Below are 25,556 nucleotides of genomic sequence, written 5' to 3' on the forward strand. Positions count from 1 at the left end.
GGGTTGACCTCAGAAAGTTCTTTTAGCTTATCATCACACATCATTCTCCACTTATCAGAGGGATCCTTCAAAGGGAAAAAAAAGCCAAAAGCAGGTGTGAAGTTAAGCAGTAGTACCAAGATAGTGGCACCCTCAAGCAATGGCAATACAGTAGAAAACAGTCATTAATATATCTATACCATCAAACGTAACATCCTCCCTCAGGTATGCCTATCCCATTGAACTTCAAGTAACTGGAAAATGGGCCAATTTTACCTGAATGATTCCCGGGCACTATAATTTGGATTTTAGACAAACATTAATGGGAAATAGAAGTAGGCAAAAAGTTAAGCTGCTCTGAAATAGTGTGTTGGATCAACATCATTCAGCAGACAGACACAATACTACTAGGCAGCAGAATCAATGTTGGGCCGAAAGTGGTAGGAGAGAAAGAAGACCCGAACCATCTTTCTTAAGTCGTTTTCATTTTGCTTAGGGTCATCTGAATCTGAATATTGAAATTGGTGCTGAGACTCACAAGTTCATAACTGAAAGCACCTTGGTTCATTTCTTAGCATATTATTTGGAAACATTATGCCAGTACCAGGATGTGGTATAAAGATACAATAACTTTGCAACCCATCAAAGTTTGATAGCTGAAGACCTGAATATATTATATATATACAGATATATCTCACCTTCTTCATGCTCCTGTTCAGACTGCTTATCCTTTCGTGAAGCAGTATCTGGAGCTGCTAGATTATAAGTAACACAATTTGTAAGTAGGTACCAAAATATTTGTCAAAACTTCAACAAGAGAGTATAAATTCTGTGACAGCATAGCACAGATAGCATGGCGCACACTTCTGACGAATTAAAATTCTTCCTTGAGAAAATTTATCACTTTTATCACTGGACATACAAACAAACTGAAAGCAGCACTATGCAGATAAAGAGACATTTCAAAATACTCATGTTCACGATGAAGCTAAATGCATATAGCTCTGGGTGAAATATATGGAACCATGTTCCACCCAACATATGTCGGAGAGCAAGTACAATAATTATATACTTCCTTCCTGCTGACCTATCACCCTTTCTTGTGAAGCTATCAATATATCAGAATCCATATGCATGAAGTATAGAAATAAATGTGCAAAAAGCATCACATCCAAGAAACAGTTTCCCCATTCTACACAATGCATTTTGATTTATCAGTACTGAAAACTGCAGGATTTATGACAATCAAATTCATCCCAAACCGTAAGTATGTAGGAAACATAATGCATGTTTATTGAAGATGTATACCTTCTCCATTTAAGGGCAATATGTGCTTGGACAGAGCTTTATTCATTTGAAACATATTGATAGAATCAACATCAAAAAGGGCACGCAATGACTCATCACATATTATCTCTCGTTTATTATTTGGATCTTGCAAATTGTTCTCCCGGATATAACTCCAAAGTTTCTTCACAACCTAATTCAGGAAAGAAATGAGAATGAGTATACAATAAGTTTTGAAATTATACTTAAAGCGATTTCATCTGGCTAAAAATAAAATAAAATATTTTCTTTTTCCTCGAGGAGAAAGGGGTTTTCTGAAAATCTAAAACTAGTACCTCTGTTCTGGCCAATTCTGGCACTCCCATGAACTTTTGAAGTTCTGGAGAAAGGCTGCATAATTTGGTAAAGCCACCTCCTCCCCTTTTCTTGACTTCTTTATCCACTTTTGCAGCCCTACTTGATAACACACTATATTAGAAAAAATAAACACCAGCCACCTCGGAACCAGGTATATATCGCCCTAACAGCCATAGAGGGTCTTATAAATATCCAATAGGTTACTATGTACCCAGTACATATCATTATACAAATAAACAGTAATGGACTTTCCTTTTCTTTTCTTTTTTGGGCGGGAGCAGGAGAAATCAGGAGAAACTCAAACTATCACAAGTAATAACTCTACGGGTGTTATTCTGATAAAGTAAATAGACAATAAGTGAATTCAATGATCGGATTTAGAAGTTAGAGTTTTCAATCTCCAGGAACTCTGTTTTTGCCTAGTTATGCAAATCAATAACGAATAAATCATAATTACATCTCTACTAGGACTTCAAGTTAAAATATCCAACTTCCAAATGTTGAACATGCATAATAGAATACTAAAAAAATAATGGAAACAATGACAAGGTCAACAAAATAAAAAACCTACACAAAAAAGGATAAGACATGAAATTAAAGAAAGTAACCTTCGTTTCTTGCTTTCTTTTTGTTTACTAACTTTTTCTTCCTCCTCCTCTTCTTCTTCTTCCACCTCTTCTTCCTCTTGTGCTACATTATTTACATCTCCTTCAGAGACAGAATGATCACTTTCTTCCCCTTTCTTCTTTTGCTTTACAGGTTCTGAGTTTCATCATGCTACGGTGTTAAAATCTCAAATAAATACTATAACATGCAACTTCAGGGTGACAATAGTAAAGGTAAATGATAAACAAAATTATAAGATACCATTACTTGAAATACGGCAACAATCCTATTTGGGATAATTTTTTGTTGGCAGATGAAGTAAAAAAGTAAAATAAATTACATATACCCCATGCTAATGGACATACTGAAAAAAGAGAACAGTTTATGAGCCAAGATATCAGTATTATACCGGAGCTACAGAAAGCCAAAATAACTTGGAAAGGAAAAAATGAAATCATGCTCCGAAGAAAAATAACAAAGCACAAATTTAAAAAATCATGGTTTTATTAAGCTTTGTAACCAAATGTTATACCTTCTTCTTAGTTCGCAAAACCAACCACATGCTCAAAGTACAAGTGAAATGGATAAGCATCCAAGAGAACCTATAAGTGGACAGTTCCATCCTATCATAAGCTGATTCATACAACTCCGTAATGTAAAATCATTCTTAAACTGGAGAATAAACAATTAGTAATATTGCCTATCCTCAGTGAATTACAGTAGAAAATAGTGTACGTCTTGTAGGAATGTTTTTTTTTTTTTCATTTTCATTGAGTGCACATTCAAGTTTAGTGGAGTTTAAATGCATGTCAAGCAGCTGCATATACCATGTTCATCAAACGGAGAGTAACAAGAAGAAAGAAAAAAACAACACTACGCACATTCTTGAGTATATGGAAAATCAACATGTAAGTACCAAGGTAATATAAACAAGTTAACACCATGAACAAAGACAATCGGGTCACATATAAGTGTCATCAGCAGGATGAGGAAAGTAATTCTAGACATACCATCTTCTCTGCTAAGCGGCCATATATGCTTGGAGAGAACTTTATTCATTTGAAACATATTAATAGAGTTAACACGGAAAAGGGAATGTAGTGATTCGTCACATCTTATATTCCGCCTATTCTTTGGGTCCTGCAAATCCTTTTCTCGGATATAGGCCCAAATTCTCTTCACTACCTAAAAATGAATGAGGGAGAATAAGTATCATATTTTGGTTCCAAAATCTCCATCCAACACAAGGATGCATTGAAAAGTAAACAATAAAAAATTGCATAAACCTAATAAATTATACCTCTGTCCTGGCCATTTCAGGCTCTCCAACAAATTCTTGAAGCTGTGGAGACAAGCTACATATTTTGTTGAAGCCACCTCTTTTGACAACTCCTTTATCCACCCTGTTTGGCAATATAAAATAACTAAGAGAAATGTGCATAGCAGAAACTCAGAGCCCCAGCACGAATACGTATTTACAGAGCCACATACATCACATATCATTCATATATTGAGGACAAAAGTAACCAACCACAGATGGAACTTAACAACAAGTACACAGAAAATTCATTCTTCTAGAAACAATGTAAAGAAATCATCGTCCCTGAACTGGATTTCAGAGATATGAGCCTACTCTGAGAAATTCCACAATCATATTAGACAATTAGCCTATAGATGAATGCAAAGCTTTCTCAACATATATGTGCTCCTTAGAATAACAGGAGGGAATGAACGTTAGTTGTACAAGTACTAGCCTCCAGCATATAGCGCAATATCCTTGACTTGTCAACGTAATCGTAGTATAAGCTTCAACTCCTTGCATATAGTGCTCTAAATATGTAGTATCAACTATGAAGAGCTAAATAGATAAACAGATTTCTAGGCATACAAGTAATTGCATACTAAAAAAAGAGGACTTCCTTACAATGAGTAAGGTGGACTTTAAGGGCCATATCTCTAGATACAAAGTCACTGTTATTAAATGAAAACTAAGCGTGAATGTTTTAAGGGAAGCCATAGATTCTGAACCGATCATTTCCAATTCACTGACAGTCGGTATACTTCCATATCAAATTCTTCACTAAACAGAGACTTCTCATTTACTCCTCAACTAAATCTAAATATGCAAACTTTAAAAATGTATACTCTAAACTTCTAGGAGCCTTTTCAGTTTCAAGATGAGACAGCAAGACAGACTGCTGTCAGTTTGCTACCGGCACTGAAAACCTCAGTATTTGATAATTCAATGAGCAATCCATGTAGAAACACCGAAAAAATATTCATTATTTCTTCATTCAGTTATGTGTTTTTTCTAAGTGCAAAGTATGATATGTTCACATAAGAAATGTGCTGCAATGATGTTGTGGATTATGAAACCAAAGTTTAAGATCAGAAAGACAGAAATCAACTTCAATACAAATTTCAGCCAACCAATTGATAAAGAAAGGAGAAGGCAATAAAAACTACAATTGGATGCACATAGTTGACAGAAATATCAAGAAAGGAATCAAGTTCACTTCTTGCAACTACTCCAAAATCCCAAAAGATTATTGACTTGGCTTTTATTTCAATAGAAAAAAAGAAAGAAAAAGAAGCCGCATTTCTCATCATGTGGGACCCAATGAACCCAAAAAAAGAGAGACCAAATTGGGCAACTGGTATCCTCATTAACTTAAAACCTCAATTTCTTTCCTACCGACTAACCCCATTTTCCCAGCAACCAAACACTAATAAAACAAAACAAAAGAAGCAGTTAAAAAATAAATTAAAAAATTAACTCACGTTTTTCTCCTTTTATTTTTGCCTTTATTATCTTCCTCTCCTTCTTCATCTCCATCTTCTTCTTCTTCTGCATTCTCCGACCCTTCACCGACCTCCTCCCCCTCCGCTTCTTCTTCGTCTTGGGGTTCGGCCCTGTGGGTCTCGAGGAAAATGTCGATTTGGTCCCGGATAAACTTTTTCCGGTCCGATAAATCAACTCCGAAATCGTTTTCCAGTTGACGGCGAACGCTGCCGGCGGTGGCCGTGTCGAGGTCTGAAGTGCTGAGGATTTCTGTGAGCCGGGTCAGGATGTCCGAGTTCGAAACCATTTTTCCTGGGCTCTGAACTTTGCCAATATCTGGGCGATGATTGGAGTTGAGATGCTTCGGCGAGGGAGAGAGAGAGAAGGGAAATGGAGTCTCATGCAAGTGAGACCTGTGAAGAAGAAGGAGAAAGAACAAAACGGGCAATGGTGTAGCGTGTGGGCGGGTGGAGGGTATTTCTGGAATTTGAAATTTTATCTTGCAGCTTGCTTGGCTGGGGTCAAAGGCCTTCGCACTAGTATTTACACACCTTGGTGATGTAGTCTAGGTTAACTCCATTTGCACTCAACAAAGTAGGTGAAAATTTGGCAAAAATTAAAAAAATAGGTAAAAGAGGAAAATCTAGGATTTACTTTATTATCACATGCACTATTTTTAAGTAGATTATAAATACACATAATTATCGCGATCCATACATATTTAAAGTGTCTCTTAACTTATGAAACTAAAACGTCAAATTCATAATTCGTCACATACTTATTTTTAAAGATTCACAAAAAACTCGGTTCAAACTGCCTAAAACCAAATGCATTCGTGCGAAAATAAACTATACTAACCACTCGAGTGTGCTACAAGGCCCTTATTTTAAATAATTTTGTTTAGAGCTAAAAACTACAACTTAAAATTTTATTAAACAATATTGAGAAAAAATGCAATATTTAAAAAATAAAAATAAAAATTTGGCCTTGGAACTGTCGCACCGAAACCTCTGTTCTTATTTTTGGACTGTTCTGCCCTAGTAGTTGGGTTTTGGGCAATGTCCAATTGGGTAGGCACAGGCCTTCCCCTAGCCACAAAGCCAAAACAAGCTAAAGAGGCAAAATCCGTTTCTCCAAAAAGAATGCCGCAGCTTTCAGAGCAATATGAATCCAAATGGATCCTTTAACTGAAAAAAGAGTACAATAACAAACCAATGTCACTCATTATTGATGTTACCAATAAAATGACCAAAATGACCCTGTCTTATTTTGGTTTGGAAAATGTTAGCAACCTTCTCTACTAACCTTCTCTATTTTCCTCATGACGTGTCATTTTTATTACACTTAAAACAATATCATTAATGCATTATACAAGCTAACTTTTACTTTCCAAGTTTATAGAATTAAAGATATCTTACAAAAATATCAAGACTCATCTACTTTCTAAGGTATGTACAACTCTAGAAGCGAAAGCCTTGAATTGATTAAGAAGTCTCCTAGCTTACTAAACACAGTAATATTCTGAGAATGGCCAATAATACACCACCTTATAGAGCGCTACAAATTATTATCATTATCAGTGTGATCAGATTCAGAAGCATTCTCATCAGTATCAGACCCACTACCAAAGTTGACGTTTTCAGTTTCAACCGCGCTGTTATCTGAGATTTGGCCACCTTTTAAAAGATGCTTCAAGTCATCTAGAATATAAGGTTCTACTAATTTCCAGAACCAGGTAGAATTACTTCCCAGAAAACCAATCCAAAAAACTCTCCCCTTCCTCTTCACCTTGCAATCCAGGGACTTTGCCTTCAAGGCTCTGACAATCTTCTCAACACCCTCTTCATTTCCCTTTATCTTCAACAATATGTCACCTGATGAAGACCTGTGGCCCCCATACATATACCAGTAGGCAAGAGCACAGGGTGACAACCATCTATGGATTAGCTTTGGAATCACCTGTCTACCTTTTGGCCAAAACTGGTCCGCATAGAAACCTAAACAAGAATGTGAGATGGTTGAAAATTTATATGGTATGTCATCAGTACTCTCACTGGTTTTACAAGAAGGATGTAGCCACTCGTGGTATTGATCATACATATGTCTCCTTAACAGAGAATGTGTGCTAGAATTCTCACTGAACTCAAACCGGATCATGTGATTCTTCCTGTCTTCATCTGACTCAATCTGCAAACCACCCAACAGCATACCTACTAAAACTTCTCGTTGTTCTTTGCTCAGCTTCAGGCTTACAGGTCTCTTAACTACTTTTCTGCTCAAGCTCAAGACATAGTCAATCTTTTCCATCAATGGGGAGTCAACATCATATTTCTTCTGGCACATCAGATCAAATATTTTTTCTGCCTTGACATAATCTCCAGATGATAGGTATCCGCTTAATATGGTGTTGCAGGACCGAGCATTAATACCAGTTGCCCCATTCCTCTGCATTTGGTCAAAGATCTCCTCAGCTTTATCAAGATTACCAACTTTCACCAAAGAATCCAAGTATATAGAATAAATCGTACGGCTGGGTCGACATCTCTCAAGGCACTGGAAGAAAGCTGATTCCAATTTGTCATGTGAGCCTAAGTTGAAATACATGTTCATTAGATCAATATAAGATGGCATGAAAGTCTTCAAACCGGTGTTGATGAAATCTGTCATGAGGGACTCTGCAAGTTCAACTTCTTGAGCTTTACATAAGACCTCTATGACTTTATGATATGCCACAGCATTGGCTGAACCCAACTGTTCTTGCATCTCCCTGAATATCTCCAGGGATCTCCTAGGTTCTCCAGCCTTTGAATAGGCTTCCATTTTATAAACATATGCCTGAGATGGGAGACCAACATCAAGGTGGAGAAGTTTGAGCCAAGTACTTTCTGCTTCCTCCACATCCCCCTCCTTTGAGCAAGCTCTCAAGATAGACACAAGCACATCTCTGCCCACCTCAATTCCAGCTTGTTGCATTTCTTTCCTTAATGATGTCATCCTCTCTTTATCTATGGTATCCTGACAACTATGTAGCCAGATTAAGCCACTATAAATATCCTTGTGAATCTCAAGTCCAGTTGTTACCAAATTATGAAAAATAAACTCAGCCTGTTTAAGGTAATGCTTCGAAGAGGTTCCAGGTTTGCTGACAAGGGCTTTGAAGAGAGAATTGTGCAAGCTAAGCCGGGGCTGGTAGCCTCCCAACTGAATCATACGATTGTAAATGCCACATGCTTCCTCCAAGCAACCTTGAACCGATGCACTAAGATATGCAACAACCAATATATGAAATGTAGATTCACTAGGCACACGGCCCTGATTAATTATATCATCAAATATATCCCTACACTTTGAGGATTTTCGCTCTTTACCCATGTAATCTGCTAACTTGGTAGCAAGAGCAAAATCAAAACGATACCAATGTTGTTGCATCATCCATTTGTACACCTACAGACATTTTAACAAAACTTAACTAAGTCCACATATATTTACATAATCAATGTATCATTAATTTTACTAGGATCCATAGACATGCTAAAACCACAGTCCAAGTGAAGCAAAACATGCAAATTGCAATTTTTTATTTTTATTTTTTGCAAATCCTCAATCAACAGTACAGAAGACTAATGTGACAGCAATCTACAACGAGAAAGCTAGAAACATATCAAAATACGCATATTGCAAATATCAACACAATGAAAACTCAAAAAGACTGAAAATTTAGTTTCTTTACCCTAAACCCGACATCATTTTCGCGAATTCGCATACAATGCACTGCAACATAAGTGGCATCTTCTTGCCTCATCCACTTTTTCTGCGCATTGAGTATCCGACTCAACGTGCCGGCCTTATGCGCCGGCAGTTCCTTACAAAGCCAAGCCAGCTTCGACCTTCGCCACTGCTCCGGGAGGTCCTCGAGCTCCGGAACCTCAAGCTCCGGAACCGCCAGGTGCTTCAAGTCGGCTGAAGAAAAGCACTTATCTAAGTCGAAAGCCTCGCCCTGCGCAACATTGCTCAAATCCCAATTCTCCCCCGGCTGCGAGACCTCGCCCGAAAGGTGTTCGACGAAAGTACTGGAAGAGGGAAGCGCGAGTACCCGGCGGGATTTGGCGGCGACGGCGAGCGGGAAACCAGAGATGGGTCTCGGGAGTCGGTGGGTAGGGTGGTAGTGGTGGTGTGAGAGAGAAAGCGTGAGGGAGCGGAGGAGGAAGAGAGAAGAGCGCATAGGGAGGGGTTTAGTTTTAGGGTTTGAGGAGAAGAGGGAGGAGAAGAAAGTGAAGGAGGAGTGGGTTAGAGAGAGAGTGGAGAGTGGGAGCTTCGGAGGTCTACTCGGAAGCATGTCTGTGCCACAGCCCTCAGTTTTTCCGCAGCTGAGGATTTTGATTTTGGGAGGGTTTTATTTTGTAATTATTGAATTGGAAATAGAAGGCTTGAGATTATAACGCTGCTCGGGGCCCACTACTTGGGCTTGATAGGGGAGAAAGCTTGTCGTTACCCACTTCACTTAAAAGGCAAGCCAATTCACGAGTGAATTTTATTTTTGGGCTTTTCAAATGTAACTTCATAAGTACGGCCCACAATATAACTCAAATTTTAGGAAAAAAATTATTTTTATTTTTTTTAAAGAGACCAAATATATCGTGCAAGCTTTGAAAAACATAAAAATTACAACATTACTATCTGAGTTTTTTTTCTTCTGAAAATCATAATACAAGGATAATAATAGTATTTCACACATCAGCTGGTCTATTTTGGAATTTTTTTCCTTTAATTTATAGCTTTTAGTGTTTATATATCAAAATCAATGTAAGAAATGAGTTTTATTATAAATTTCTCTTTTATTTTATCATTGGCTAGTAGGGGTGGGCGAAAAAACCGATGATCCGGTGAACATAGCTGAATCGAACTAAAAAAATTGAGAAAAAAACCATATTGACAAAAGAAGGTCAATTTCAGCCCCAAAACTGAATCAAATTGTTTTAGATGGGTTCTCGTTCCCCTTTTTGCCTTGAAAAATTTGATCCAAATTGAACCAATCCGGTTGTATTATTTTACTTATTTATTTATATTTGAATATATTAATAAACTCAATTAATATCCAAATCACATTATTAGCCCCAAGTAGTATCTAGATCCTTTAACCCAATTAATATCCAAATTTTACAGTCCAAATTTAAAATCGACATGTTTACTCATTCATTATTGGAATCAAAATAAGGATTTGAATTCCGATTATGAATTATTGTTGTGTTTACTTCACATAAAGAAATGAAAATGCAAGTGGGCGCCACACAAATTTGGGAATTCAACTCCTGATTTTGGAGGAATTGGATTCTTGGGTGGGAGATGGTATCCTAATTCTTAGAGAACTAACTCAGCATTAATTCATCTTTTTTATCCATTTTATCCTCACACAATTTTTAAAATTTTCAAATTTGCCATCCACTTTAACCCAACAAGAATTTGCCAATAAAAAAATTTATTTAAACAAAGAGCATTTTAGTAATCAAACGGGTTTCAATAAAGGGAATTTAGTTAACAACTTATAAGGAATCAATATCATTTATACCTCAATTACAGATAGTTTAGTAAACAATTTCAATGGGAATCCAGATTCCAACTCATCCTCAATTCAAGTCCTCCTTACCCAATTACAAATAGTAAACATGCCTAAATACCAACTATAGGCCTATTTCTTTTTCTTTTCGATGAACCATAGCCATTTTCTTTGTTACACCTCCTTTCTTTCTTTTCCATCTCTTTCTTTCCCTCTCACTTTATCTTTCTCACTTCTTCACTTTTAGCTCAATTTGACAAATTGGTTTGGTTCAGTTTTCCTAAACATTTTGTATGTAAATTGAACCAAATCAAATTGTGTGTAATTTTTATATTTTAATTCCAATTTGAGGGGTAAATCGGGTCGAACCGAACCCCTATTGGCTAGTCCCTAACAACATCGTTTGATGACTTGGTATGTACTTGACTATTTTAATTAAATTGGACTAATGTCTTAACCGTTGGTTAGTGAACTTACAAATGTTAGAACAGTACTTGTTAAATTGGACAATAATTCAATGCATTATAAGAACAATAATTCAACGCATTGTTTCTCATAAGTCTAATCTAAAGAGCAAGACTCATAAATATTGAATCAAACAATTTCAATCTAGTTGAAGGCGAGCCACCAAACAAGACTTACTAGTTTAAGATTAGAAATCGGGGCTTTTCATTAGGGATATATTGATGTATATATAATACAAAAGTCTTATGACAATAGGGTGTTACTGTTGTGCAAAAAAGCAAATAGTGCCAATGTCACTTGCTTTGCCAAACGGACTATCAGAATCCTTGTCAAGAAAACATGCTCTTCACATAAAAATATTTTATTCGTTAAAAGACGGATAAGACAGATGGATAATGTGCCTTTTAACCAATTTCCCTATGCTTGAGGAAACCACTTTCCACCTTACTGCCGAAGTAGGTGACACATCCTGTTTGGCATCAATTTTAGGACTTTGTAATCACAAAGGAGGAGCCCAGCCAAGCATGATAAAGACAACAGAGAAATTGTATAAATTTTTACAAAAAGTATTTTAATGCTCTATATTTTTGTTATACAGTCCTGTCCTGTACTGAGAAGAAACATTTACATGAAACGAGAATAGCGTCATTTCGAGAATCTTTTCTAGTGATGTTCAGTGACTATGCTAGAGTAAATTACTCAAATGGTCCTCAAACTTGTACTTGATTTATATTTTGATCCCTCAATTAAATTATTAGTCCAAATGGTCCATTAACTATATATTAATCACTCCATTAATCCTACAGTCTAATTTTTTGTTAAATTTAACCAAATTTTAGGGTAAATACGACTTTTCATAATTAACAAATAAAAATATGGTTAAAATAAATACAAAATTATAAAAATGTGAAGAAAAAGAGAAAATAAGAATCACGAGACCCAAACCCAGTGCCCTCTCCCTTTGATTTCTTCTCCCCCATTCCCCCTCTCCTCTATGCTCTCCACCTTTGTCTCTCATCCCCTCTCTGCTCTCCTCCACCAATTTCTCCTCTATCTAGTTGATCCAACCTCCACCCCTTTCACGGATTTCACTTCCCCAACACTCTGAGCACCTGTCAACCTCGCCAACACCACAAACCCTCCTTCAAAACTCATATCCATTTTCTTCCTCAGTTTTTGTTTTTGTTTCATTCAACAACCAACCAAGCCCAAAGGCATGAAGAAACACCAGCCAATACCAAAGGAAACATCAATGGCACACAAACACAAAAACCAAAAAGGGAAAACATCCATAAAGCCAAAGGGGACCAAATCACGCCCTCAACCTTCTTCCTCAGTTTAATCAACCCATTTGACAACGAAGTCCAACAAGCTCAACAGTGAACCAAACAATTATGAAGACTGATTCGAATATGTGGCTAGCTGGGCAATTGGTGAAGATTGAAGGAAGAGTGGCAGTTGAACCAGACAAAGTAGGTGCTAACAAATACATCATAGTGACTTTGAGTATAGAGCCGACGACGAGAGTTGAGAAGATGAAGTCGAACTCGTTGATGGAATTTCTTACCTTCTCTTTGCCCTCAATCAAAATTTTTGAAGAACCATAACTCAGAAATTTCCCAATATCGAGTCTAATTTTGAGAGAGAGAGAGATAGGGAGAGTTTTTATTTCATTTTTCAGTATTTATTTATTTTTAACGTACGAAATGACCAATTTGCCCTCATATTTAACTGTAATATTGACAGAATGTAACGATAGGACCAATGGAGCGATTAATATATAGTTGATGGACCATTTGGACTAATAATTTAATTAGTAGACCAAAATATAAATCGAGTATAAGTTTGAGGACCATTTGAGTAATTTACCCGACCATACTATTTGTTGGAAAGCCAGCATTGGGAAAATAAAAAATAACTCAATTCCAGCTAGCTAGGCTTGCAATTTGGTAGGTCAGTTTGTGGTTGGAAAAGATCAGTATAAGTAAAGTATTTAAATATTCAATTACTCCAATTTCAAATTGGAAAATGAAATTATAATAAATGATGTAACAGTCATCATTATTATGAAGAAAAACTTGTAACTCAGTTAAAATCAAATTAGTATCCAGCTGCAGTTTAATATGAAGAACTGCCACTTGCTTGACCAAGAGAATAAAATATAATGATAATTTGATGACTATCTTCCTATTGCCCACATCTTCTTGCCACTTGTCAGGCAACAACAATCTCACTCACCATTGTTTCCTTTTTTCTTCACTTTCTTTTGCTGGCCGCTCCCACACTCTCTCACACTCCATTATAAAAGTACAGGAGATCCAAGATTTGAACAGAGCAGGGAGCAGCAAAGATTTAGGTTGTCCCTTTCTTAAGCCCTTGAAATTTACCTTCAAAATTAATGATATGCTGGTCTACTACTACTCTAGCTCATCCTTAATTAAAGGATGAGGGAGTCAAAGATTCAGATTGCAGAGAGGGGTGGGTTTGACTAATCATCATTTAACACATGCACAATGCTGTATATTTCTCAACCTTATAATAACAAAAATTACTTCCTCTTAACCTAAGGAACCATTAGGATCAATACATGTAAGTGATAATTAGGCAAATGGAAGTATAGGTTAGAAACAAAGTAAATCAAATGAGAATGTAATTGATCATAAAAACATGACCCCTCAAATATAAAAGTATTTGTATTTGTTCCACTTGAGAAAGATACTACCCAAAATGATTTTCATAGTCAATGAGTTTGTAGTTATGTAGTTAAGCTAATTTCACCTATGCACAAATAGATGATGTTTTGACACTTAGACCAAAGGTTTATCATCTTCTATTAGGGTATAGCATCATTAGAAACCATGTGATCATGCACGATAAACAAAGTGAATTTTAGCGCACCCACAATATGAATTCGTATTAAATGTGAACTAGCTTTTTCTATAATGGGAATTAGCATTGAAAGTGAACTTTGGTTTGACTCTTAGATCAACAAGTTTATCATTTTTTTATACATATAAGATATGGGGAATGCTAGCAACCTTCTCTCCAACCTTCTCCTTTGGACCTTCTCCATTTTCTTCATGACATGTGTCCATTTTCTTACACTTAAAACAATGTAATTAATGCAAAACAAGCCATCATTAGTTTTCTAATTTTACCCTTAAAATATATTTATTTTACTTTTTCTTTAATTTACTCTTCTTTTTTTAACAAACTTTACCACATTGTTAAAAATTAATTAAGAAAAAACTTTTTGGTGAAGACTCTTAGACTACTTCAACTTACAAAGATTCTAAGGAGAGACATTGGTTTAAATATAAAATTTGGTATGCCAGAATTTTAGGATTTTTTTTTCTTCATATATTCAAACTCCAAAGGCAGCAAGGGATATAAATAAATATAAATAAAATTATGAACTTCCTATGGAAATTTGTTTTATATATATAAATTTTTAGTTGTCACTGAAAATGCTCTTTAACTTTATTTTTTATTATTTAATTTTTTTACGTATGGTAAGATTGTGTTTTTGAACAAATTGAAAGACAAAATATTTAATAAGGGTAAATTTGGAAAACAAATGTTAGCTTGTTTGATGCATTATTACATTGTTTTAAGTGAAGGACATACAAAGCCAACTCCTTAACTACAAACTTCTTTATCTTAATTTGAATTAAATTTGTTACCATCATTGGATTGTGTTCCGAATCCATACAAAGCCATCCCTTTCTTTATGTTTCTCAATATAACAATTTTCAGGGTTTGAGAGACACTTCCCAGTAGCTACCATTGATTGCATTCCAGGTGTGAGAAAAAACAACCAGAAGAAACAGAAAAGCCTATCCCCATGTGGACAGTACTGATATGGTTAGGGGGTATTTAAATAATTGCACATGTTCTGAGTTCACTGAATTTGAGACAATAAATAGATATGATCTATGTATGCCTTGTCTCCTAAAGATCTCTCTAGTCTTGGACTCTGGAGCGGATAAAATCATAAAAATTCATTTTCCAAAAAAGAATCAGATAAATACCACACCAACAAAATAACAATCTCACTCAGACTGAGAGAGAGAGAGAGAGAAGAGCGAGTAGGAGCTGAAAGAAAAGAAAAACCACACAGTTGTACAAACAGAAAACACAGCACAGAGAGAGAGAGAGGGGGAGAGGGGATGGTTGGGTTCACGAGCTCTGTCGTAACGCCTCTACAATCAGTGTGCTAAAATACCCAGAGAAGAAAAAAGGAAAAAGCTTTTTTCTTTGGCCAAAAATCTGAGAAACCCCCCATTTCTGAGGTGGGTGAAGCTTCACGGGCTCGAACCCATCTCGGTCTTTTTCTTCACCCACCAGCTTTTCATCAATCCAGTGGTCCACGTCCTGCCACGTCGTCTCCACCACCGCCTTCTCGGTTGATTTGATCACTGTTTTGGGCCATTTTGCAATTGTTTCTGTCTCTGTCTCTGTCTCTCTCTATAATGTAACGGAGAAAGAAAGCTCAGCTTGTGGAGGAACTTAATTAGGTTTTTTTCTTTTTCTTTTTGAAGAGTGTTGGTATATATAGGAGAGGGAGAGAGGAGAGAGATGGATCGGTCTGTGCTCACAGTTGGGCCAGGCATGGACATGCCGATCATGCATGACAGCGATCGGTACGAGCTCGTTCGTGATATTGGGTCGGGAAATTTCGGGGTTGCCAGGCTTATGAGGGACAAGCAGACTGATGAGCTTGTTGCTGTGAAATATATAGAGAGAGGTGAGAAGGTTAGTGCTGAATTATACTCTTTTTTGTTCTTTTTTTTCTTTTAGATGAGTTTTTGAGGTCTGACTGAGTTGTTCTGTATGTGAGGGAATTCACTGCTTTCTTGACATTTTTTATTTTATTTTTATAGGTGAAGGTTGATGGGTTTTTTGTTTTATGCTCGATTAAAGTTTCCTTTTGTGATCGTTTCAAATTGATTTTGGTGGGTCATAAAATGTTTTTGTCTTTGTGTGTCTTTTGAATGGGAGTTTCCGGAAGTTGATTGTTTATTTGTTGTTTGAGGGTTAATAAGTTTCCTACTGAAGTGTCCAAAACAGAAACAGTTGTTTTTCTTGGATTTGAATTCTTAAATGCTCAGGATTTTGTTTTTAAAAAGGCTGGAACTTGACATTCGAATGGAGGATGGAAGATAAACATCTGTCCTCTACTAAACTTCTGAATAAACCAGAGAAAAGAAAGAAGCAATGAATTTGAACTGCAAATTTACCTTACATTGGCCCAGTAGTTCCCTTTGTTATGGATTGCAAATTTCTAAATGTCTGTTTTCTTCTATTTTCCCAGTTTGTTGGTCTGTAATCCCTCTTTGGAATGAATTTTCTTCTCAGTTAGGTGCCGATGGATAAAATGAGAATCTGTGGATGTTCAAAGAATCCAGAATTAGCATTGGCTTTCTATTCTATAACCTGTATAGTAAAACCACTAATAGTATGTCTGAGAAAGAAACTTGTAAAGACGTATGTACTAAATTTGAGTTTTAACTGTGTAACTGACTTCGATATGGAGCCGGAAAATATGTAGCAGGTGTCAGATAGAAATTGACCATGTTAGAATTGATGACATTTGAGGACTGCAGACTAATGGTTTTCATTAGTAGATCACAAGCAGTAAGACTTTTCCTGGATGGGTTATGCTGGCATTCTTTTGTAAATTGTTAAATTATTAAAAAACCTTTTAACAATTTTATGTTATCTTCTTATTGAGTGTGTTGAAGTTAATCTTATTTTTTAGTGATGTAGTTAGGACAAGTCATCTGATTGGTCAAGATCTTTTTATCTATGCCAGATAAATTTCTATTGTCCTGTATGGCTTGTAATAGGCCTTGTTGTGCTTGGTAGTTCAATTCATATACTCTCCTATCATTGTTGATTTACCCTACTTCTATATTTTGTCTAACAGATAGATGAAAATGTACAAAGAGAAATTATAAACCACAGGTCATTGAGGCACCCAAACATTGTCCGATTCAAAGAGGTCTGTTAATTTCTAACATCTAATCACACAAATTAAATCCTCCATGGGATTCAGTAATGTTAATATTGATTGCAGGTAATTTTAACCCCTACTCATCTGGCTATTGTGATGGAGTATGCATCTGGAGGAGAGCTCTTCGAGCGGATATGCAATGCTGGGCGGTTCAGCGAGGATGAGGTTCTTATCCAATACATTAATTTTGTTTCTAATAGTTCCGACTTATTTCTAATGTACTTGTGTTGCAGGCACGCTTCTTTTTCCAACAACTTATATCAGGAGTCAGTTACTGTCATGCAATGGTGTGCTGACTAATCAGTCTATCTCTATTGTGATTCTTTTGATATCTACTAAATTTCTGACTGGATATATATTTTTGCATTTCATCATGAAGCAAGTGTGCCATCGGGACTTGAAGTTGGAGAACACATTGTTAGATGGAAGTCCAGCTCCTCGTTTAAAAATATGTGACTTTGGCTACTCAAAGGTATGCGACTCTCTCTCTCTCTCTCTCTCTCTCTCTCTCTCTCTGCACGTGCCCTTGCCTTCATTTTACAGAAGTTGGGTGCTAAATTATGACAGATCTCTGGTGATTAAACTTAAAACAAAAATGTATCCAGAAAATCACTAGAAAAGTATGGTTCCTTGAATGCTTATATACACTTGTTTTCCTTTTAACTGGTAGATACTTCATAGGAAGTTGTCTGCCCCTTGTACTTTTGTGATATTGGTGAAATGTAAGCTAATTTTTCATTGCTAACCTGTGTGTCCTATTACCTTCTTTGTTCTTTGTTTTTTTGGTTTTTTGTTTGTTTTTTTTTTCCATATCCATCTAATTAGGCTCTGTCTATTTTCTCAGTCCTCGGTGCTGCATTCACAACCAAAATCAACCGTTGGCACCCCTGCATATATTGCTCCTGAAGTGTTACTTAAGAAAGAATATGATGGCAAGGTAATAATGTTTTTCATCTATACGAATCAATCTATTTAAAGTTGGAGAGGATAATTCTTTTAACTAACATGTTAAGTAATCTCGAGTAATGGTCTCTTATTATGTTTGTTGCACTTTTAGTTATTTCTCTGTTCAATTCTTTATAAGTTCATTTGTCACTGTATTTGCATATGCTTAACACTTTCTGGGGAAAAAAAAACAAAAACTTATCTTACAACTTATAACTTGCAACATTCCCATTATCTTATAGTTATGAGTATGTAAAGCTGTCCTATTTCTATCTCAATTGTCACTATAAATAATTTATGAGTAATCCACCCTTAAATCAGTTCCAAATCTAGTAGGGCCAAAGTGCAGCTCGCAAGGTCAAAACAATTCCACCATGATATATGGAGTTCAGTTCTGAGTTCATCTGGTAGAAATTTAAAACACTATGACCATAGCTGCAACTGAAAGGATGAGCCAGAAAAGATTGTTGGATGTTACCACAATACATAAATGTTGGGGGGGTTTACTTTTTTCTTCTTGCCTTATCCTTGTTTTTGGTACCTTACAAACTGTACTCTTGAGGGCCTTTGTGTTGACTAATGATATAACCTGAGGCAAACGCAACTTCAGGAAAGCAAAAGTACACTAGTTAGATGCACATTCTAAAATATGGCAATTTGATTACTCACCACCCCTTAGAAAGAAATGGTTCTTCCGAATCAATGTTCGATCTCTATTCCCTCCATACATGATTCAATGCTTGTGTACTTCTGCATGATGGATAAAGGTTATTCTTTCCTCTGCTTTCACATAAATTGAATACGTTATGTTAATAGTGCTCCACTTTGGTATGCCTTTCAGATTGCAGATGTCTGGTCTTGTGGGGTGACCTTATATGTCATGTTGGTGGGTGCATACCCATTTGAGGATCCTGGGGAGCCTAAAAACTTCCGCAAGACAATACATGTAATTTTTTGCACCATATTCAATACTGAAATAGGGAAGCTATGACACTTAACTAAAATGAAAGATTATTTCTCTTTTGCAGCGTATAACAAATGTCCAGTACTCGATTCCTGACTATGTTCACATATCTCCAGAGTGCCGCCATCTAATCTCAAGGATTTTTGTTGCGGAACCAGAGAAGGTGGGTGATATTCTTTGTATTATACATGTGCACCTATACCAGTATCTCATTCCATCTTGATCCATGTCCTATTTGCTTATTGCTGGATTCTAGTACATGAATTTATTAGGATCTTGCAGTTGCTTATTCTTCTCTCTCTTCCTATATATGTGGCATCCCTGAACCTGATTTCACAAAATGCAAAGAGAATAGGCTGCATTTTGTGAAAGAAACCAGGAATGCAGCTTAGTCTCTTTCCTGGTTTGCAGCCTACTCTCTTTTCTGCATATAGAAATATGCTTTGCAAGTTGTTTCTTTCATTGGCTTGCTCCCCATATCTGATTAGGGTTCAAAGGACAGAAAGAGCAATGTTCTAATTTGAGTTCCATTGAATATTTTTCTGTGTGACAGAGGATAACCATTCCTGAGATTAGGAACCATGAGTGGTTTCTGAAGAACCTTCCAGCAGATCTCATGGTTGAAAACACCACAAGCAGCCAGTTTGAAGAGCCTGATCAACCCATGCAAAGCATTGATGAGATTATGCAGATAATTGCTGAGGCTACAATACCTGCGGCTGGGACGAACAGCCTCAACCAGTATCTTGCTGGCAGCCTGGACATTGATAACATGGAGGAGGATCTGGAGTCTGATCCTGACATCGACATTGACAGCAGTGGAGAGATAGTCTATGCAATATAGTTGGCAGAATGCTTGGTCATGGTGCGGATGATGTGCAAGCAGGAATTTAGAAGACCAATTATTATCTTCAGTCACAAGTCCGCCGATGTGAAATTGGAGCAATGGTTTATAGCTTTCCTGGCAATGGAGGGTTCAGTGCCTGAAAGTTCCTGGCAATGGAGTACATCCTCCGCCTGTGTTTTTTTTTTTTTTTTCCTTTTTCTGGTGGCAGCTTCTGTTAATTAGCATTGCTTTGTTTTTACCACTAATTACTAGTGGCATTTATCTACTGTTATGTACTTGTCGCAAGTAATGTAACAGGTGGTTTGCTGAAAATTGTATCAGTGCTCATTTTCCAGAAAGTTTCCCCTCTCTCTCTCCCTCAGCCAAACATGTTTTTGAAAGAATTGTAGGAAATGTAAGCCGGGGTTTTGTCATTTCATGGTCAAAAGAAAGAAGAAAAAGACCTTATTTAGTTGACGCCTGTAGGATGTGGACCAACCCGACGTTAATTTGAATTTAGACATTGTTGTGTTTCTAATTCGACAGGATTGTACTTAAATTTCCAAATCGAAAAAAAAGGTTTGTGGTTAAGCAGTGATTAGCCTTTCCAAGCCACCCGATTTGTATCCATAATTACAAATAACGCAAAATCACATAATATGTAACTTCGGGTAATAGAGGTTTTACAATGAACCCACGTTTTTCAGTTTCAAACTTCCAGAAGTTTTTGGACCTTCTGAAAACTCATTACAAAATTTTAAATCTTATTTAAGGGTAATTAAAATAACAAGGATGTGCATTTGTGCGTAGAAGCAGGACCAGTCTTTCCAAAGCAAAGCACTTAAAACAGTACCGTATTTTCACAAATGGGCATCCATCTTGTGCATCAACCATAGATGTATTTGTAGCAAATTTTTTACTGCAAACATATTGTCAAACAACAAAATTACCTTCATAGCTCATCTGGCGCCATTCAGTTAAAATATTTCATGGACCCCGGGACTACAAATGTTATGAAGTTAAACAAACATAAAAACAAGAGAACTCATGGACCAGCTGTTGACTGCTAATCATCACATATGAACATAATAAACGGGTGTCTAACAAGATATTCCTACATATTACGGCTAGAAATATAATGCTTTGCAACCACACAGATGGTATGTGAGAGCAATAAGAAAAATCATTCCAAAAATGAAAATAGGTAACAGAAAGGAAATAAGTAAGAGAGGACATCCTTAACCAGCTAAAATATCAGCTTTCAGAACCAACAGTTTCCGCTGCAGGGGCTGAGCAATCTTCCTCCGAATTCCTCTCACCAGTTTTTTCAGCTGCATAACCTGATGGATCCACATATCCATTGGTCGGTGGCTGTGACTGGTGTTGTGGCTGATGCTGTGACTCTCCATTGACAGGTGGATTCACTGCTTGGCCATAATGGGAAGGGTCTGGCTGAGGATACCCACCTTGTCCATATACTGCTGACTGAGATGCTGCAGAAGGGTCTTCGACCGCCTGCTGCCCTCCATAATTTGTTTGGTAATAGCCCGTTTGAGTATGTGGTTGCCAATACCCAGCTTGAGAGTTGGCCGGTGGCTGGCTGTATGGAACTGGATAAGCAGCTGATGGCTGAGTACTTTGAGAGGAAGCGCTTCCATCTACACTGGATGGCACTGCAGGTGGCCCATATCCTGAAGTTGCATATTGTTGCTGCTGATCAGACCCTGGAGCTTGACTAGAGATGTTTTGTCCATAACTTGGTGGCTGCTGAGCGTAACCCTGATCATAACCATGGCTGGCGACGGGGGGTGTCTGGTTGTAGTTGTAGCTAGGATTTGGGGGAGCTGGCCCCATCGGAGGTTGTTGTCCATAGTAATTATATGCACTGCTTTCTTGTGGTGGTTGAGAGCTGGGTACTTGGTTTGACTGATCCCAACCTGCTACCTGGGTAGGATAGTTACCATAGTACGAGGCAGGAGGTGCATAGCTTCCTGGTTGTGTGTACCCATAATGAGGCTGCTGTTGCTGAATTGGAGCTTGTCCTGGTGGGGCCCAATTACCAGGAGGGGCGTAAGACTGCTGCATATAGCTATTGGTTCCAGAGGTATTTACTAAACGCTTCTGCAGAAGTGAAACCAAGGGCAGAATATATAGAACTAACCAAGAAGCAACAATCCAGTAATTCAGAGGAATAATATGATGAGAAGGGTAATGGGAACTGAATGTTTCAATTGCCAATTATGTCTGCATTTGGACAGATCAGTACAAGAAGAATTTAACCAGAAAACGAGTTCAAATTTAGGCCAAAATTTCTGATATTCAATAAAAATTATAAGAAAAAATTAGAGTAAATAGAGGAAGAGTACAAAGTGATGAAAAGAGGACCAGTGCTCCAACCTTAGCTATCAGAACAATTTTAAAGAAAACTATACACCACATCAAGGTAGAAAACCAGTCCTAAAAACCACTATTCCAGTCCCCAAACAGAAAACGTCTGAATAATCCGTATAAAATAGTTGCACTTGAAACCAATAATGAAGCAAAATATAATGTTCTCTTTCTCACTCTCTGTTTCTCTCCCTCTCCCTCTTTGACAAGTCGCTCGATGGTCATTGTATAGGATTAAAATTGATAAAGAATGACCATCAAGCAACTTGTCAAAGAAAGACTCAGAAGAAAATCTGATAATGCTAACCCGAACAAGATTTTGTTCATCAGATTAAAAGGTCAATTGTTGTAAGTAGAAAGCAATGCTAATCCTCTATCATAAGATGATACTTCTAAAAAAATTGAACTTTTAGGAAGAAGATAAAAAGAGGTTGAATGCAAAAACAGGTAACCAACAAACCACTGATGACTCACCCCACTGATTACTTCGTTGACCAATTCCTTGGCTGCCTCAATTTGCTCTGTCACTCCATTTATATATACTGATCTCTCAGCTGACATATCACCAGGAGGAAGGTGCAGTGGTACAACCTGAACCAAAATAATGTATTAAATATAATGGAGATAAGATGTAGGAACATACGAGACAAATGGCATGCAAGACTTGTTCCATGTGGTGAGGCAATTGTCATTCCATAAAAATGCCTACGCTATCAATTTTATTTCAGGAACATAATCTCAAATATGACACAAAAAGGTTTGAGTCCTCAACAGCTTTAGAATAAAAAATAGTAGATAAACATTTAAACCTAAAAAGGAAAAAAAAACAATGCTCTAAATAACAGACCGATCATTGAACAAAAAGTGGCAGAGGGTCAAGGTTTAAAGGTTCAACCACATACTATGATGCTATACTAACATAACAATTATATTTTTCATATAAAGCTATATGATAAAAATTTAAGAAGTTACATACTATGTAATTTTAACAACTCAAAATATTGAAAAGAATATGTTATTTTGCTAAAATTAGTTCCAATATTTTGTATTTCTCATTGAGCATGAAATATCATTAGTAAACATATCATCCACATTTTTGTAATGCACACTTCATGTTCATTAGGTTAAATTATTTATATTTTAAAGCACTTATATAAAGGATAAACATATTTCTTACTATGGTCTTCATGCTTTTTTTAATCGGACCTAGGTTTAGTTTTCTGAATAATAAATACCAGGAATGGTTCAAATAAAGAGGTTACTATAACTAGAGAAGTGAGTACTATAGTAATTTTTTTTTCCTTTTTTTTAAAGGAGAAAAGTACTATAGTAATCTAATGGATGCAAACCCAACACAATGGCCATTTCTGCCCCCATACTAAAGTTGTACGATATTAATTTCCAATCCTCTTCATGCCGAAAAACTAAATGCTCTGAAGCCATCAAACCAATCAATGGAATTATGAACTAAGTGTCATAATTGTATTTTACTATTTTGACAAGGTTGTTATAATTTCTATTTGAAAATACATGTGACCAACCAATGGAATTATGAGATAGTATAAGTTCCCATGATTACTTTTACCCTCCTTAAAATACAAACCTGAATACGAGCTCCTGACTTGCTTTGCATATTCCTGATAGTCTCACCTCCCTTTCCAATAATTAAAGCAACCTATGACAATAATGAGTGCAAGCATGACACTGTTACATTAGCATCAGCTTCATCTAATAAGAAAAATATCCAACAGATCTACCTTATTATTGGGAACTTTCATGACAAACTGTTCTGTTCCAGGTTGGATTGAGTTGAATCCCTGATTTGTAGAGGGAGGAGCAGAGCCCCCTGCATCTGCCTGTACAACAAAAATATTTTTAGAGAGAACGGTACTTTTTGAATCATGAAACAGCAAGAACATCAATGCACAAACCAATATAAACATAGCTTTCACCTCTGCTATGACATCACTGATAAGTTGTTCTGCCCTACTGATCTGTTCAGACGTACCCGTCAAGTCCACATCCCTAGTTAGAGAACTAAGATCAGCTTCTGAATCCCTGGTTATCTGGATTTTGGCCCCTGACTGAAGTTGCAGCTGTTTTATCGTTTCTCCTCCTTTTCCAATAATTACCCCAACCTGAAAGACGGAATTACCGAAACAAATCCAATTTCATGAGCATTATGCCATGAAAAAAGTCCGAGGAGCAGCAAGAAACCAACAAAGTACCTTCCCATTTGGTATAGTTATTTTCTTGCTTGTGCCTGGAGAACCATAAGACTGGCCTGATTGCGCGGTAAAAGAAACTGAACCAACTTTTTAGTTAGAAAACGAAGGTCTCATGCAGTTCTAAAAATGGGGATGCTTGTATGAAAATATAACACCACACTCCTAAAACAATGGGAGAGGATCTTGGATTCAAACATGCAGATGCACAACAAGAAATAGCCCGAATCTTTATATTTAACTACTGTATGACATCCACGCAACAGGCTCTCTTTTTTCTTTTAAAAACAAAAAACAAAAAAGAGGACATTGAGCACTCGTGGGAACTGATACCCATGATTGAGCACCAGATGCTCCACAAAAGCTCAGACAGTCCAGTGGAGTAGTTCTTTACTTAATCCCAAGTGCTCACTATCACCTAAATTCCCTAAACCTAAAGTTAGGTTTAACGACCAAAGAGCTAGACTGAAAGTAGAACTCTCCTTTTTTTTTTCTTTTTCCATTCACACACAATCCCAAAATCTCCACATATCTTGCGCTATAGTTAACAATTATTTCCCTTTTTTTTAATTTTCAATTAACAGTAGAGGCGAATAGTAATAAATTAACAAAACTAGAAGTCTAAAACCCTAGAAAGAGCAAAGCATTGGAAGAATGAAGGAGTACCAGGGTAGGCAGGAGGGTTGAAGACGGGGCTAGGCTGGAAAGGCTCCTCTTCGAGTCGAGGGCGCTTTGACTCGGCGTCGCTGACGAGTCGGGCGGCGATTTCCTGAGCTTTCTGTTTGGCCAGTTCGATGCTGAAACTGCTGTCTTCCAGCTTTCGCTTTGCACTGTCGCCGGTGGCGGTGGCTTCTTGGTGTTGGTGTTGGTCTTCTTTCATGGTGCAATCGCTCTCTGACTCAGTGACTCGCAGACCAATTGGGGAGGGAGAGAGAGAGAGAGAGAGAGGGAAAAGGTAATGAGGGAAGCGAAAGGAGTGAAAGACTTGGCATAACAGATTACATAGGGCTCTGATTGAAAATATGAAATCAGTCCAGACGACGTCGTTTCTAGATTAAATTGTTGAACAATTTTTTTTAAGGTCAGAGAAGTTAAAGATCAAGTCTTGCTTGCTTCCCATTTGAGCAATTTATTTTAGGCAAAATATTAATTAAATACAACG

The 25,556-nt window shown here is 36.9% G+C and overlaps 4 protein-coding genes across 9 annotated transcripts; 1 reads left to right on the forward strand and 3 right to left on the reverse strand.

Moving 5' to 3' along the window:
• On the reverse strand, positions 1 to 5,556 carry LOC103335406 (SWIB complex BAF60b domain-containing protein). Of its 4 annotated transcripts, none has more exons than XM_089055321.1 (8): positions 5,011 to 5,556; positions 3,530 to 3,632; positions 3,240 to 3,414; positions 2,232 to 2,385; positions 1,602 to 1,722; positions 1,288 to 1,459; positions 678 to 734; positions 1 to 65 (listed from the first exon to the last, which is right to left on the reverse strand). In XM_089055321.1, exons 1-8 carry the CDS (start codon positions 5,316 to 5,318, stop codon positions 55 to 57), a joined length of 1,101 nt encoding a protein of 366 aa, XP_088911447.1. In that variant the 5' UTR covers positions 5,319 to 5,556; the 3' UTR covers positions 1 to 54. The 4 variants fall into 4 exon arrangements, with proteins under 4 accessions (XP_088911447.1, XP_088911448.1, XP_008236631.2 ...); XM_089055322.1 differs by having other exon boundaries at positions 678 to 731; positions 5,011 to 5,555; XM_008238409.3 differs by having other exon boundaries at positions 1,602 to 1,719; positions 5,011 to 5,552.
• Positions 5,557 to 6,382: 826 nt separating this feature from the next.
• Positions 6,383 to 9,420, reverse strand: OTP51 (endonuclease). The gene is made up of 2 exons (XM_008238408.3): positions 8,742 to 9,420; positions 6,383 to 8,455 (listed from the first exon to the last, which is right to left on the reverse strand). Exons 1-2 carry the CDS (start codon positions 9,345 to 9,347, stop codon positions 6,569 to 6,571), a joined length of 2,493 nt encoding a protein of 830 aa, XP_008236630.2. The 5' UTR covers positions 9,348 to 9,420; the 3' UTR covers positions 6,383 to 6,568.
• A 5,516-nt stretch (positions 9,421 to 14,936) lies between these two features.
• OST1 (Protein kinase superfamily protein) lies at positions 14,937 to 20,140 on the forward strand. 3 transcript variants are annotated; one of them, XM_008238407.3, is made up of 9 exons: positions 14,937 to 15,785; positions 16,960 to 17,034; positions 17,110 to 17,211; positions 17,280 to 17,333; positions 17,426 to 17,518; positions 17,891 to 17,983; positions 18,833 to 18,937; positions 19,020 to 19,118; positions 19,509 to 20,140. In XM_008238407.3, exons 1-9 carry the CDS (start codon positions 15,609 to 15,611, stop codon positions 19,797 to 19,799), a joined length of 1,089 nt encoding a protein of 362 aa, XP_008236629.1. In that variant the 5' UTR covers positions 14,937 to 15,608; the 3' UTR covers positions 19,800 to 20,140. The 3 variants fall into 3 exon arrangements, with proteins under 3 accessions (XP_008236629.1, XP_088911495.1, XP_088911496.1); XM_089055370.1 differs by having other exon boundaries at positions 14,987 to 15,777; XM_089055369.1 differs by lacking the exon at positions 17,280 to 17,333.
• A 571-nt stretch (positions 20,141 to 20,711) lies between these two features.
• LOC103335403 (uncharacterized) lies at positions 20,712 to 25,516 on the reverse strand. Its single transcript, XM_008238406.3, has 7 exons — positions 25,061 to 25,516; positions 24,398 to 24,474; positions 24,122 to 24,307; positions 23,927 to 24,025; positions 23,773 to 23,844; positions 22,644 to 22,760; positions 20,712 to 21,902 (listed from the first exon to the last, which is right to left on the reverse strand). Exons 1-7 carry the CDS (start codon positions 25,272 to 25,274, stop codon positions 21,036 to 21,038), a joined length of 1,632 nt encoding a protein of 543 aa, XP_008236628.1. The 5' UTR covers positions 25,275 to 25,516; the 3' UTR covers positions 20,712 to 21,035.
• Positions 25,517 to 25,556: the final 40 nt, after the last annotated feature.

The sequence above is a fragment of the Prunus mume genome, linkage group LG6 (genome assembly GCF_029339155.1).
Source record: "Prunus mume cultivar Tortuosa linkage group LG6, ASM2933915v1, whole genome shotgun sequence".
In the NCBI taxonomy this organism is placed as follows: Eukaryota; Viridiplantae; Streptophyta; class Magnoliopsida; order Rosales; family Rosaceae; genus Prunus; species Prunus mume.